The sequence below is a fragment of the Protomyctophum bolini genome, assembly GCF_963924005.1.
Source record: "Protomyctophum bolini genome assembly, chromosome: 6".
NCBI lineage: Eukaryota > Metazoa > Chordata > Actinopteri > Myctophiformes > Myctophidae > Protomyctophum > Protomyctophum bolini.
Genome location: NC_137867.1, coordinates 45,408,752 through 45,425,040, shown reverse-complemented (window position 1 = coordinate 45,425,040; position 16,289 = coordinate 45,408,752). Strand labels below are relative to the sequence as shown.

General features: G+C 45.0%; 1 protein-coding gene across 1 annotated transcript in view; it reads right to left on the bottom strand.

The window, feature by feature from the left end:
* Nucleotides 1–3,405: 3,405 nt before the first annotated feature.
* gldc (glycine dehydrogenase (decarboxylating)) overlaps nucleotides 3,406–16,289 on the bottom strand; it is a 33,990-nt gene continuing 21,106 nt past the window's right edge. Inside the window, exons 15-25 of the mRNA XM_080765625.1 lie at nucleotides 15,664–15,806; nucleotides 14,829–14,904; nucleotides 12,042–12,167; nucleotides 11,017–11,166; nucleotides 9,393–9,505; nucleotides 8,208–8,349; nucleotides 7,727–7,838; nucleotides 6,929–7,024; nucleotides 6,499–6,671; nucleotides 5,488–5,568; nucleotides 3,406–4,373 (exon numbers count right to left, since the gene is read on the bottom strand). Of these exons, the coding sequence (XP_080621751.1) occupies nucleotides 4,233–4,373; nucleotides 5,488–5,568; nucleotides 6,499–6,671; nucleotides 6,929–7,024; nucleotides 7,727–7,838; nucleotides 8,208–8,349; nucleotides 9,393–9,505; nucleotides 11,017–11,166; nucleotides 12,042–12,167; nucleotides 14,829–14,904; nucleotides 15,664–15,806 (1,353 nt within the window). The 3' untranslated portion in view covers nucleotides 3,406–4,232. The remainder of the gene's footprint in view (nucleotides 4,374–5,487; nucleotides 5,569–6,498; nucleotides 6,672–6,928; nucleotides 7,025–7,726; nucleotides 7,839–8,207; nucleotides 8,350–9,392; nucleotides 9,506–11,016; nucleotides 11,167–12,041; nucleotides 12,168–14,828; nucleotides 14,905–15,663; nucleotides 15,807–16,289) is intronic.

The following is a 16,289-nucleotide window of genomic DNA, read 5'->3' as shown; positions in this document are numbered from 1 at the left end:
TGGCCCATAGTGAGACCTTCTCCCGCTGTGTGCCACCATGGCCCATAGTGAGACCTTCTCCCGCTGTGTGCCACCATGGCCCATAGTGAGACCTTCTCCCACTGTGTGAGCCACCATGGCCCATAGTGAGACCTTCTCCCGCTGTGTGCCACCATGGCCCATAGTGAGGCCTTCTCCCGCTGTGAGCCACCATGGCCCATAGTGAGACCTTCTCCCGCTGTGAGCCACCATGGCCCATAGTGAGACCTTCTCCCGCTGTGACCCACCATGGCCCATAGTGAGACCTTCTCCCGCTGTGTGCCACCATGGCCCATAGTGAGACCTTCTCCCGCTGTGAGCCACCATGGCCCATAGTGAGACCTTCTCCCGAATGTGAGCCACCATGGCCCATAGTGAGACCTTCTCCCGCTGTGAGCCACCATGGCCCATAGTGCGACCTTCTACCTCTGTGAGCCACCATGGCCCATAGTGAGACCTTCTCCTGCTGTGAGCCACCATGGCCCATAGTGAGACCTTCTCCCGCTGTGAGCCACCATGGCCCATAGTGAGACCTTCTCCCGCTGTGTGCCACCATGGCCCATAGTGAGACCTTCTCCCGCTGTGAGCCACCATGGCCCATAGTGAGACCATCTCCCGCTGTGAGCCACCATGGCCCATAGTGAGACCTTCTCCCGGCTGTGAGCCACCATGGCCCATAGTGAGACCTTCTCCCGCTGTGAGCCACCATGGCCCATAGTGAGACCTTCTCCCGCTGTGAGCCACCATGGCCCATAGTGAGACCTTCTCCCGCTGTGAGCCACCATGGCCCATAGTGAGACCTTCTCCCGCTGTGAAGCCACCATGGCCCATAGTGAGACCTTCTCCCGGCTGTGAGCCACCATGGCCCATAGTGAGACCTTCTCCCGAATGTGTGCCACCATGGCCCATAGTGAGACCTTCTCCCGAATGTGTGCCACCATGGCCCATAGTGAGACCTTCTACCTCTGTGAGCCACCATGGCCCATAGTGAGACCTTCTCCCGCTGGGAGCCACCATGGCCCATAGTGAGACCTTCTACCTCTGTGAGCCACCATGGCCCATAGTGAGACCTTCTCCCGCTGGGAGCCACCATGGCCCATAGTGAGACCTTCTCCCGCTGTGAGCCACCACGGCCCATAGTGAGACCTTCTACCTCTGTGAGCCACCATGGCCCATAGTGAGACCTTCTCCCGCTGTGAGCCACCATGGCCCATAGTGAGACCTTCTCCCGAATGTGAGCCACCATGGCCCATAGTGAGACCTTTGAGACTGCAGACTCTGGTCCCAGTGTTCCCAAACCTCGGGTGGCCTTGTCTGTTACGGAAGTAGTCCAAAAAATGTTGTGAACAATGTTGCACAAAACTACATAACTTACTTTCATCCACTTTCTGCCCCGTATGCTCTCAATGTGATATAAGTCCCAACTTGTCATACAGAAGGGGGGGGGGATAAAAATCCAAATGTTTCAAAAAATAGCTAAAATGGCCGATCCACAAGCTTGTATTGTAGGTCGCCTATTTTTGCTGTTCGTCTCGCGAGAATTATATTGCTGTTCAGTGGTTGACATGTCTGAAAAACACGAGTGTGTGCGTGCACACGTGTGATGTGGGTTCTCTGCTGCTGTAGCCAGTCTACTACAAGGACTAGAGCCTGGTTTATACTTTGTCATAATGATGGTGTATAAATGAACCAATTTAAGCTTTATTTTATATTCGTGGCATTCGTGTCATGCGGCGGAAATAGCTTATCTACTAGCGCACAAAGTGTTGAATCGCAATGCTTTGTAAGCTTGTAGATCTATTTTTGGAAATAACTGCAGCAAACTATAATTTAGGCTGTGTGTGTGTGTGTGTGTGTGTGTGTGTGTGTGTGCGTGTGTCGTAGCTAGCAGGGCTAGCTGTCCATCATCCTTTAGTTCTCTTAGCTAAAGAACGATGGACTTGTATAACTGAGAGGCGCTTGTTTGTTTTCTTAACGTTTGTAAATAACATATTTATGTACATATGTCCAAAAGATTTTATAATTTTTATAAAAAAAATGATATTTCAGGCTATGTTTGAACTGATGGCAGTCAGTGTAAATTAAGTATATCCAGAAGTGATTTAAAAAAAAAAGAAATCTATTTTTATTTTTTATCTTTTTCCCCCCCCAATGTGATGCAGGTGGTGTGCGAATTAAAGATGACAGTTTTATTGAACGCTGTTAATTTATGCATTGTATTTGTTTCGAGAGCTTTCATGCAAAGGAGAGAAAACTAAATGGCAAAAATTGGTCTTGTGCAAATATTGTAAGATTCTAAGGGCTTAATGTAGCACTAAACCCATTTTCAACATCATTTTCATATAATTGGTTGTACGGGTAGTTACGAGCTCCAATGCCTTTTGGTTAACCACATAAATGTGATGTCCCTATTCTGGGCTAAATGTCTAAATGCGAAAATCTAATAACATAAAGAAAATGGCCGGTTTTGGTTCTCCCAGTACCGGCAGAGTATCCACACTTTTCCTGGGCTGTGTGTGCTCCAGTTCCTGTTTATTTCATTGGATATCATTGGTCATCTGACCAGTTCCATTGGCTTTCATTGGATCAAATCGACAGGAACTGGAGCACACACAGCCCAGGAAAAGTGTGGATAGTTCCGGAGCAACGGATTCTGTGGCCTTGCGCTCATTCCCTGATGTGACTGATCAAGGGTAGCTACTGGGACGTAAGTCGGGATTTGGTCGCCTGAGTGAGGGGTATGATGTTGGAAGACCCGAAGCCCCTGCTGTAGAAGCTCAACGTGATGCTCCGCTAATGTACCTTTTTATTTTAAAGTGTAAGTGGTTCAATAATTTGTTAAAAAAAAAAAAAACCTCAGAGACAAAAATCACCCAACAGTGGCGATATATAGTATGTTTGGCAGCGTTGATATCAGTAATGCTGGTTGGACACTATTGGTTTTGGATAAGCCTCAATAACTTCTGTATTTTTTTTTTTTACATACACCGATATACTTGCCCTGTGGATCAAGGAGGTGAACTTGCATAATTATCTCATAGTTCTGTTTTATAGAACATTGTGCTGTACAATTCTTGGTAAAAGATTAAAAGGTCTTTCCTGTCAGGTTGAGGAATTAAGTTTTGAAAGTGCTGACTTTTGCATATACCACTAATTGCCACTGAGTGGCAGTGTTGCCTTAATTCCTAGAGTCACAACGCTCAAACAGGTTTAATACATAATTTATTTTTGTACTAAAACAAAACTACTTTAGATTAAAAAACAAACAAATTCAAACATAAAAAAATTAACAACATTGAGACTAGCCTTATCTGTTAGGCTTGCGCACAATAAACATTAAAACTTTTTCAAAATATTTGGATGCAAATATTAACAAAAGCCTACAGGATAACGTGACCGCTAAGATTAGTCCAATCTTAGAGATGAAACAAAATGGGAAATGGAGGCAGCTATTTGTACAACATAAACACAACATTAAATTAACACTGTTAATTTAATTTGTAACTCTTGAGTGAACAAATGGAACCGTACAGGTCCACGTGGTTACATTTGTACACTCAGAGTTCAATTAACACTGAGGATTTTACTGTGTAGAGGCACCGAGGGCATTAAATGGATAGAGTCAAAGTAAATCAACACAAAGCAAGTCTCTCAAGCCAGACAAACTCTTCCACAATCTCCGAATGTTAAGAGTCTCCACTTCGCACAGGAAGCCATAAAACTGTTTGTCATAATATAACCATTCACAAAAATACAAAAAAATGTCTTTAAAATACATTTTAGAAATTTATTCTTTCGCTAAACGGCAAGCCTAGATAGGTTTTCGAGCTAATTTGGTTTCCAGTAAGACTTATTTAAGTGCGGTGGTGGAGACTCAGACGGGACGTCCCCTTTTAGTTTCTGCAGAATGTCAGCTTGGCTTCTGATGTGACACACTTGTTTAGGCGGAAGAATCTGGAAAAAAAGATTGTGTGAGTCAACCAAGTCTGTCTGGAGAGACCACTACAAAGCTCTTGGTAGGATATTCAGAGGTGCGGTGCACGGGGTTCGTTCGTATCGATGGGGAGGCCTCGGTGTCCTCCTGGGGGGAGGGAGGACACCGGTGTGTGCTTAGTTTGTTACACAGGAAGTGCCAAAGATGCACCTTTTTGGGACCAACGGAATAGTTCGAGAGGAGTAAGCCCATTGCGGTTAAATGGAGCAGCTTGCGGTGTCTACGAGGAGGCTCGGTTCTCCTCGTACGGAGACTCGTACACCTCCATGGGCGGGCAGGTGCACACCAGGTGCTGGTCGCCATAGATGTCATCGATCCTGGAGATGGCGGGCCAGAACTTGGTCTCGGGCCTGATGAATGGCTGCAAAGAGAAGAGGGGAGTGTTACATTGTTCCATTCTGGTCAAACAGAGTCAGGGTGCCGCTAATGAAGGCTCTGTTCCATTCTGGTCAAACAGAGTCAGGGTGCCGCTAATGAAGGCTCTGTTCCATTCTGGTCAAACAGAGTCAGGGTGCCGCTAATGAAGGCTCTGTTCCATTCTGGTCAAACAGAGTCAGGGTGCCGCTAATGAAGGCTCTGTTCCATTCTGGTCAAACAGAGTCAGGATGCCGCTATTGTGTATGTTGGCTCACTGGAAACACTCTGCTACACTAGAGCAGGGATACTCAAATAGATTTACCTGTGGGCCACATTAGAAAAATGGCAAGGGGCCAGGGGCCAGTAGATAAAATTACGACATTAATGATACTTGATAACTTTACCATTTCCGCAATTTCCATTTCCACCATTTCTGCAATTTCCGCAATTACAATTTCTGCAATTTCCGCAATTTCCATTTCCGCAATTTCCATTTCCACCATTTCCGCAATTTCCATTTCCATTTCCAACTATTAATGGCAGCTGGGTTTCATCATTCAAATAAAATAGAATTCTGTCCGTTTAGCTATAAAATTATGTCAGGGAATAGGGATACACAGTATATGTCTTTCATTTGCATTGCATCTCCCCCCCCCCCCCCCCAAGCTTTTATTTTCGTTCGAGTAATAGTACAACTCTAATAGTATTACTTATAATAATGTAATTAAAGATTTTTTTTTCTTTTTTTTAGATTTTCATTGGTGGGCCAGTCATAATGGTCCCACGGGCCTGATGTGGCCCGCGGGCCTGAGGTTGAGTATCACTGCACTAGAGGGTCTCAAAGTGTCCGAGTGGGTTCCAAATGGCCCTGTATGGATGTCTAACTCTGAGTGTGTACAAATGGAACCACGGGTACACAGGTCCATTTAATTCCATTTGTACACTCTCAGAGTTATGGGGGTCCTTGAAATAAAATAAAAGGTTTGAGAGCCACTGCACACTGAATGGAACAGAGCCTTAATTAGTATCGTCATCAGTAACACATCGACAAGCTCGCAAGCGTGTCGTGAGTCCTTGGCATGGAAACGTTAGGGAACTCCTGCTTTAAGTTCACTCACCAAAGGGAACGCAGCGTATTCCCTGGAGTAAGGTCTATCCCATGTGGAAGAGGTGATGGTTGCCAGAGAATGAGGGGACATCTGCACACACACACAAACAAACACACACTCACACATTAGCACTAAAGATAATAGTTCTTCAAAGAGTTGGTGTCGAAGTGTCCTTGTGCAAGACACTGAACCCCTAATTGCTCCCGAAGTGCAGGTTAGGGTGCCTTGCATGGTTTCCTCCACCGTCGTGTGTGAAGGGTGAATGTAATGCACAATCTATGTGAAGCGCCTTGGATAAAGGCTAACCCTAACCCTTGGACTGAACTGGACAAAACAAAATGCACTTTGGATGCACAACAGCACTTTAAAAAAACAGTGCTGGTAACGTTTTGTTTTTAACCCATTCTGACCGGGCACCCATTTTGGTGTTAGCATCATGTTATGCTTTCGCTATTGAAAAATAGCAGATCTACAAGCTCATAGCGCGCCACCGAGTGGCGCGCTACGAGCTTGTAGGTCTGCTATTTTTGAAAAATCGAAGAACGACTGACATTCTTAGAATCTGATCTCAGGTCAGAATGGGTTAAATCAGACCAGTGTGTGTCCAGTGGAAAACCTCGTATGAATCTGATCTCAGGTCAGAATGGGTTAAGGATAGCACCATGGCACTTCATTTATTTATAGGTTGTGCGTGGTGTTGGTAACTCTTAACTTTTCCATATGAATTGCACGTCATACTGTACATACTGGGGCTCTTTTTAAATGTTTGTCCATGTTTTGCTTTAGTTTTTAGCGTGTGTTTTTTTAAATAGGCTCTATGGTTTTATGTTGCACTGCCAATAACTGAGGGGAAACGATATTTCATGTTCTTTTGCATGCAAGTATATAGGAAAATGACTAAATAAAGTGATTCTGATTCTGATATAAATGCACCATTTCTTTACACACAAATATTAGCACTAAAGATAGCAGTTCCTCAAAAGTTCAGTGCATCCCAAACCAATAAGCTGGTGTTTGCACCTTGAGCGGGTTGATGCGAGAGTCCATCCTGCCTTCCTCGATGTCAGCGATCTCCTGCCTGATGGCCATCAGAGAGTCACAGAAGCGGTCCATCTCGGCTTTGTCCTCCGACTCGGTGGGTTCTATCATCAGGGTACCGGCCACGGGCCACGACATGGTGGGTGCATGGAAACCTGGAGCCAAAAACACATCATCAGGGTACCGGCCACGACATGGTGGGTGCATGGAAACCTGGAGCCAAAAACACATCATCAGGGTACCGGCGACGGGCCACGACATGGTGGGAGCGTGGAAACCTGGAGCACCCGGTGCCAAAAACTCGTGTTCACGCATGTTGGCGGTGGTGGGAAATGTACTGTACTCTGAACCATGATTGTGGTTAACATTGCAGGGTTTTCCGTTATGTCGTAGTAAGCGCTACCCGTCTTACCGTAATCCTGTAGCCTCTTGGCGACGTCGACCGCCTCGATGTTGGCCGTCTTCTTAAATGGCCTCACGTCCAGAATGAACTCGTGAGCACAGAAACCTGTGGGAACACAAGCACACATCGGCATCAAGCATGACATCAAGCTCCAGAAAACAAACGGAATTGTGTGCCGGTGACAGACCAGTAGCCACGACCTTCATGTTAACATGTCATGATAGACCAGTAGCCACGACCTTTATGTTAACATGTCATGACAGACCAGTAGCCACGACCTTCATGTTAACATGTCATGATAGACCAGTAGCCACGACCTTTATGTTAACATGTCATGATAGACCAGTAGCCACGACCTTTATGTTAACATGTCATGATAGACCAGTAGCCACGACCTTTATGTTAACATGTCATGATAGACCAGTAGCCACGACCTTTATGTTAACATGTCATGATAGACCAGTAGCCACGACCTTTATGTTAACATGTCATGATAGACCAGTAGCCACGACCTTTATGTTAACATGTCATGATAGACCAGTAGCCACGACCTTCATGTTAACATGTCATGATAGACCAGTAGCCACGACCTTCATGTTAACATGTCATGATAGACCAGTAGCCACGACCTTTATGTTAACATGTCATGATAGACCAGTAGCCACGACCTTTATGTTAACATGTCATGACAGACCAGTAGCCACGACCTTTATGTTAACATGTCATGACAGACCAGTAGCCACGACCTTCATGTTAACAACATGTCGTGATCAGGAGCCACGACCTTCATCTTAACAACATGTTTACCTTTCCTGCCTCTGAAGAGGATCTTGTAGTGGCTCTCCAGTCTCTTGGCCATGTAGTTGGCATTGAGGATGGCCACCTCTGTAGCGTGAACCAGTCCCTTGGCACCCATCATCTACAGGAGCAAACAAGGTACACAATGACAATTAAAAAACACATTCCGGAACTTGTTTTAATTAACCCATTCTGACCGGGAACCCGTTTTGGTGTTAGCATCATGTTATGCTTTAGCTATTGAAAAATAGCAGATCTACAAGCTCATAGCGCGCCACCGAGTGGCGCGCTACGAGCTTGTAGGTCTGCTATTTTTGAAAAATCGAAGAACGACTGACATTTTTTAGAATCTGATCTCAGGTCAGAATGGGTTAATCAGACCAGTGTGTGTCCAGTGGAAACCTCGTATGAATCTGATCTCAGGTCAGAATGGGTTAATAAAATGTAAAAAAAATTAATGTGCTAAATTGCCTAAATTTCAAATGTTAACCTTGATGTATGCCCAGGAGATGGGCAGGATGGCACTGGAGCCCCAGGGGGCCGCGCTGATGGTTCCCAGGGAGCTGCCGCTGTTGACCGGGTCCATGGGCACCACGGGGTGGCTGGGCAGGTACGGCGCCAGGTGGGCCTTCCTGGGGGGACCGACGAGGTATATGAAAAAGATGGCAAAGGCACTGACGTCGTTTTGGCTATCATGCAATTCCAGACGGCAGATTCCCCGCACCATGGGAGCCAAACTACACCCGGAAGTTTGGTGGAATGCACTGGAGTTCTGAAAGACTGAGACCCTTGTAAAGTAATCGCTTCTGGAAAATAAGAGACATAACAAGACATATACTATACATATATACATAATACACTGAGGACAATGTACACTTCTAAGTACACGGCAGCTTCCATTTGACTAACATTGCCGGCCGGCTTTCGGAAATGCATTTTAAGTGTTGTTTATTTATTGATTGGTCACCTCACCTCATCAGTGCAGGCACGCCTCTCTAAATCGGAGGGTGCCAAGTATTGTAGAGGAGGAGGGGTGTGTTGTCTGTCTGTAGTTAAGAGCAATATTTTAGTGAGAAATGTGACGTATATTCTATTGTACAACATCCTTTAAATGTTAGGTTAGTATAGGCTATGAGAATGTATAGCTGGGTTAAAGACTGTTAATTGATTGCATGCCATGTGGTAGGATCCACTCCCTATAAGAGGGAGACTGCAGGGCCTTGTGGTACGAGCCACTCCCTATAAGAGGGAGACATGTGGTACGATCCACTCCCTATAAGAGGGAGACTGCAGGGGCATTCAGTTAGTAGTTGGGCTTGGAGCAACAAGCTGTATAAGCTCCTAGGGGAGAGCTGCCAGGGCCCTTGTCTTGTAAGGGTGTCGCCCGTTAAACACTCAGTATCTTAAGTTCCTAGGTTATTTTCATTAGTTTAGTTTGCCGTCAAGTTTTTGTTTTTCATTTTTGACATTTTGATAAAGTCTTATTTGATTTAGTTTAAGGCCTCCACTATTTATACTGCACTGTAAATTGTTGTTGGGAGACTCGTTTGGGAGAAAATGAAACGCCCCGATCTGGAGCCTTGACCAATCGGCCAACTTTACACAGACTTACACGCCAATGGGCCCCATGCCAGGGGCCCCCGTCCCGCCATGAATACACCAGAAAGTGACTTACACTCCAATGGGCCCCATGCCGGGGCCCCCGCCGCCATGAGGGATGCAGAAGGTCTTGTGGAGGTTGAGGTGAGAAACATCGGAGCCGTAGTCTCCGGGTCGACACAGACCCACCTGGAAGATGGAGCACAATGAGGTCAGTGTCAATGAGCCCGTGTCCTGTTCACTGTGCACACGTTTGTTTACGTTGTTTTTCGTACAGAAACCAGCCATACGTGAGTTCCTCAAAATAACAGTGTCCCAATATCATGATAACAATTTAAAAAAGATCAAATAAGAAGCCTTCAGCAGTAGCAAATGAGGCATTAGCAGAATAGAATAATAAGGCATTAACTGGCTATTGAAAATGACCCCAGAACTGGTATGAAAGTAAAATTCAGAAGATAAAGAAAAGGGACACACACTCGTAGCCACGATACAAACATTTATTAATTAAGGAAAATAACGTTTAGATTATTCCCTGAAGAAGACCTTTTTAACAAATGTTTGCATTGTGGCTTTGAGTGTGAAGCCTTTTTCTTTAACTTCTGTAGTTCCTTTCCAAGGCCACGCAGCAGCACCTCACAGACACTGGTGTGCGTCCTTCTCTTGCTTGTCTACGTCAAAGTAGCTACATTCTTTGTTGGAAGTAGAAATTGATAAGACGTGTGACTATAGCTAAAATCAGTGCAGGAGAAAAGGCCTTGGGAAGGGGGTGGGGTCTTGAGGGGGTGGGGTCCATAATCTATCAGTGATTGGCAGAGGAAGACCTGAGGTAAGACCTCTCATCTGCATAAGACTTCAAAGGTCAATTTCTTTTGGCTTATAGCCACTGTAAACCCTTATCGAAGTATTAGTTCTTTTTGACACGCACTTTCTCACACCCACACAGTAAAAGTGTTCATTACACTGAAGGGTGTACAAATGCACTAGAAATTACTTTATTAGCCACAACAACTGAAAGTCACTTTCAGCAAGCTGTAACACTTTAGAAACCACATGAACCCCAAGTGTCCCTGTTCTGGGCATGTCATGAATTTCATAATGGGTGAAAATAGCCGATTTACAAGCTCACAATGCATCACAATGTGACTAGTTGTGAGAGCTTGTAGATTAGCAATTTCGAGTGGAAAAAGAGCACACTCGTGGCTGCCACACGATTGTCTTCTGAACAGTATCATCATCCTCATCGTCCTCCACGAGACATGGACGTTATTAGTATGAATTATGAAACGGAATTAGTTAAGAGTTGTATTTATATCGGCCATATGACGTCTCACATCACCATTTAGTGCGCTACGCAAACGATTTTTGTTAAAAGAGCTCTAAACTAAACTAACATTAAAAATAAGTAATTTCGGAAAGTTAGCGCCCTACAAAAAAGGCAACCTAAGAAACCCTGGTCAACAAAGTATGTAGGATGTTATACTTTGACATAAAATAGCAACGAACGGCAGCTCTACAAGCTCTCAACGCGTTGCATTGTGATGCGTGAAGTCCGTGAACTTGTAGCTCTGGAATTCGTAGCCATTTTTGAAGATTTCAGAATTGTTTTTGCCTATAAAGGCATGCCCAAAACAGGGAGGCCAGGTTGAACTGTAGCAACTGGAATATCTCCTAAAGATCGCACCACCTCGTCACCTCACCTGTGCGTTCATGTTGGCGCCGTCCAGGTAAACCTGGCCACCGTTTTCGTGGATGAGGTCGCACACGTCTCTGACGTTCTCCTCGAACACGCCGAAGGTGGAGGGATAGGTGATCATCATGGCCGCCAGCCGCCCCTTGTGTTTGTCCAGCTACCAGAGAGGGAGAGAGTACCTTGAACCTTGACCTTGACCTTGAGAGTAGGGCCGGTCAAACCTAGCAAGACAGTGGACAGTGGCAATAGAATAGAGGTTATGTGTGTGTGACATCATCATACCTGGAAGTTATGCGGGAACGCCCACTGAGTGGCAAAAAACGACTTTCATGCAAACAGAAAAGTCCTGTCTGATTGCATTAAACAATGTTAAACTCACCAACATTGCAGCTGTACGAAAACCTTGAATGATCCTCTTTCTATCTGCAAAGTTTTCGTTTCATAAAAATCCACCATAGAAACGCTATGAGCTACTTTCTGTCAAGAAATGCCCTGCATTTGATTATTATTATTATTATTGATTAAGTGTTAGTTTGGAAGTGCTTGTTTTCAATAACGCAACATTTTGCTGCCTCCTGCATTATGTGACATTTAGAAACAGGTGGTACGGCAGGACGGTTGAGTGATTTACAACGAGCGCTTCCAAACTCCAACACTCCATGCTGCTCAATGTTTTGCCACTCAGTCTAGATGAGGAGGGGGGGGGTGTCCTGATGGGAAAATCATGTATGTGCATAGTTACTCTATAGGACACGTATTCTTTGAGACACACATATAGGTAATTTTGTGTGTCCGCCATTGCTTCATGGAGTGAAATTGGCTGAGCAGCCCATAGCGATGATTTGATTGGCTGAGCCAAGTACGTATTTTGAGGATAACAAGTGATGGTCGCAATGGCCGGAATGACAGAAAAGTGAGGACGCCAATTGTGATTGGCCGGAATGTGATGACGTATGATGATGATGATGTACGATGATAAGAGTGCCCCTCACTTCACACGAGTGTGATTCTTTTAAAGATATCGTTGCTCACCAGGGCCCTGAGGTGCGTCATGTCGATGTTTCCGTCCTTGTCCACCTCCACCACCTGGACCTTCATGCCGGCCATCTGGGCGCTGGCCGGGTTGGTGCCGTGCGCCGACTTGGGGATGAGGCAAACCTGGAGCGGAGAGAACGGAACGGATTCAACCACCAGTACCTCCTCTTGCATATACAGCGTTTTTACCTGGGATACTGCGCTGTTGGCCTGTTAGTACATTTTACTTAGTGCATGTGTGTAACACCCGATATTTCACTGACACACACACACACACACACACACACACGGTCCAACAACGATTCCAAGGCGGTTTTATCAACATTATTCAAGTGAGATGCGTTGACTATTTAACCCATTCTGACCGGGCACCCATTTTGGTGTTAGCATCATGTTATGCTTCAGCTATTGAAAAAATAGCAGATCTACAAGCTCGTAGCGCGCCACTCGGTGGCGCGCTACGAGCTTGTAGATCTGCAATTTTTTTTTTTTTTTTTTTAATCTGATCTCAGGTCAGAATGGGTTCATCAGACCAGTGTGTGTCCAGTGGAAACCTCGTATGAATCTGATCTCAGGTCAGAATGGGTTAACAGCAATATTAGGCTAATATAGCTACCAATATGTATGACACCTGGACTTTACCCAAGGAATAAGTATGACAGCTGAATTTACCCACGGAATAAAGGTTATACATTATCTATCGATACAAACAGACTATTTATCTGTGAGCACAGCTGTCCAGTGCTCTCGTTGGTTGTAATATGGACCTTCTCGGTTTTTGAAACAGAAAAAGAATATATAGAAAACAGACTACCGGCAAATCAATAGCTCTATGGAACTGAATATTTGACAGTTCACGCGGGGTCACCGATTGATTTTTTATCCCATATTAGGTTGATGCTTTTGGCATGTTGCAACGTACTGTAGTCACACAAGGACAGTGGGGCGCCGACACCCATGGGTTGAGTAACGTTTGCCGACCGCTGACTGACTGGAACAACACTGTTGTGTTCCGCAGGTTAAGTCTTAAAACCACCAAATATGGCATCTTGAAAGCAGATCAAATACATGGTGTTCTCGGTCCCCTGTTTGAACAAGGGCTGTTGCTTTGGACCTTGACTGTTTTAAGGGATCAGGCGGTGACTATCCAAGATGTGCTTACGAGAGAACCATTAACCACTTATTAAGCTCCATTTCCAAAAGAAGAATTAGAGAGAAAATTGCAGTTAGTCTTATCTCACTGTTTCTCCATTCACTGTGGGCTGTTTCAGATGCTACCAAGTATGACATGGCTTCGTAGCAACAGATCCAAGGGCAGCAGATTGCCAAATAGCTACTGTAATCAGGCTTATGAACAGACAAGCGATCCCCCCCCCCCCCCCCCCCTAACTGTCTGGGGTCAAATGCAGCCTGTGTGTGCTGGACAAGATTCCCACGAGGCGACACATTGTGAGCTTGTAGATCAGCTATTGTTGTAAAAGTTAAAGTGGTTACGTGTGTCTGTGCCTCGACAGAGGTTACTACCACAACAATGTATATGAGGAACCAGACCAAAAATAATCCTACTCTTACTATACTTGTACACATGATGTAACGATAAAGAAACCTTGAACCTTAACCCTGCCGTAACCCGACCTCAAATGCCTCAAAATCTACTAGGTCACACTAACCTATTCCATCATGCCATGCGTTGTTATAAAACAACGCTGTCTGACGGCACCTCTCTGGCAGACATGGTTGGTTTTCTGCTGATACTGTTAAAGCTTTTGTCACAGATATTCAATTAGAATTCATGCCAGAAAAGCTGCTGCCAAAAAAGCAGGCATTCATAGATAAAAAGAGCCATTACTTCTAATTTGTAATAAAGCCACAGGAGCCTGGATGGCTAACCTGGTTATAGAATATATCCATCTACGATCAAAAGCCAATTAAAAAAAACTAAATGCACAGCATTATGGTTATGAGGCCATAATTACGAAAAGGATTTCCAAAAACATTACGCATATTTGTTACAATGTGATAACATTTAGGATGGTTATCCAAGCAGGTTACTGCCGTCTAAAACATTACGCAGCCTAACGATTCAGTTTAGCTAGTAATCTAACAGCTATTTAGCCCATTTAAATCAAATCGGCCAAATCTAGATATTAGAGCTAGAGATTTAAACTGTACAGCGCATGTTTAAAGATGTTACAGTAATTCTCAATTAGTAAGTTATACCAAGATGCATCACAGTAGCTTCACAAATTATTAATCATCAACCCAGAGTTTATTATTTAGTAGATCATTGGCTATTGGTGTTAAGGTACAGCATTACTGAAAGTAAAACACAAATTACACACATTGTGGCTTTGTAATAGTATAATTAGTCATGGTATTCAAAGCTATACTAGACAAAGAACTTTTACTTTTTGTTCATTTTACTTTTGCATGTGAATACTAATATTTTGAGAGAGGACTTGCGGTGTCCTGTTAACTTTGGTCCAGAGAAAAATACTTTTATAAACGGCACTCAAATGTGGCTGTATCCAAAAAAAGAATTGTGCTTCTTGCCAAAATGATGATATCTCTGCTCTTTACTGCTAAAATGCTTTGAAAACCCATGTTATGGGGCATGAACCCCCACTGTCAGGTGGGTCTATGATGGTCGGATCCACCTGAGGTTTCTCGTAGTCAGGATGGTGGTGGTCCCTGTGTCAAAACCAGTTGAAAGCCACTGCTTTATCTCATTAACTTCTACATAGCATCGTATTCAATGACCCCCCCCCCCAGTGCTACACTTACTGTTCTCTCTGGCTGTCCTTTTGCAAGCAGGTAGGCCTTTATGGCTGCCAAGCCAGCATATTCTCCTTGTGCACCACTGTAAAGAAAGGAACACACAGTTAATTTAGCACACACACAGACACACACACACACACACACACACACACACACACACACACACACACACACACACACACGCGCGCGCGCACAGTTCAAAGGCCAATCCACAGGCATTACCGAAAGGGACGAAAACGAGAAAAGGAAAGAGTAGCTGGCCGCTATCTCTCCAGGCTAGTGTAGCATGGTGTGCCATTCATGAGGGCAGTGCTGCTGATAAGTGAAGGTAACTGGTGACAAATAGAGTAGATGGGTAGCCAAGTTCACCGCATTCAGCCAAGAGCTGTGACCCTCAGGTCTCCAACTGGAATCGAGTCGGGGACGTAGCGGCTATGTGGTCGAAACGGCGCTAAGGTTACTGCGCACCTCCACCGCGGAGACTGTGGTTGCATTCCTCCACGGTGCCTCCAACTCTGCTAGGCGCTCCAATTGACACAATTGGCCGTGTTTTTGTGTAGGAATCCAGCAGGGAAGGGTGATCGCTGCATTAGTGACTTCTACAGCCTGTATAGCTGTGTTCCTATAAGCATGCGTTTATGTCCACCCGGTAAAACTCCACCCCGTGCGGCTGTCACCTCCGTGTGTATCGGAGGAGACTTGTAGTTGTCTACACTCTGCAGATGTTCACACCGACAATGCAACCGACAAATGTGGCTTCATTGCTTGTTTAACTTCTCTGCAGCCTTCAAACCAAGGTTGGAAGCTGGAGTTCCCTGAAAGCCTGCTGGCCTGCGGTTACCTGTTGGGCTGGAAGGAGATCTTGTCGTAGCCAGTGATCTCACACAGGTCTTTCTCCAGCTGTTTGAAGAGCTGCTGGTAGCCCTCTGCCTGTTCCAGAGGCACAAACGGGTGAATGTTTGCAAACTCCTTCCAAGTGATGGGCTAGAGAGAGACACACACACACAGAGAGACATTTAAATATAATACATAGAGAAAAATAGCACAAACCAGTGTTATTGCACAGTCGATGTGTCGATGGATCTAGGTGTTCAGGTTTCAGTAGCCAGCATGGGCCAGATTGTTGTGTGGGTGAAATAGGCTCTGTCTGTCTGTCTGTCTTCCTGCTCATCAAACAGGAATGCAATGGCATCCGGCAGCAGTTCACACCAACTGACCAAGTTCCTGGTACACCATGTTCTGCTGATTCATAATGCTGTTTCCTCACTTTCCTGGCATCAGTTTTGGTCAACAGTTAGAAACTGTCACATTCCGTGACACGTTCTGTATTTAGGTAGTGCTGTACCTTACTGTTTTCCTATGATTTTGTTATATTGTTTTCCTTCCAGTTGGAGTGTTCTCCTCTTGTATGGATTTTGGTGAATAAACCGCCTGCTCTGCCTCTCTGCCTTTGTCCTGCGTTTGGGT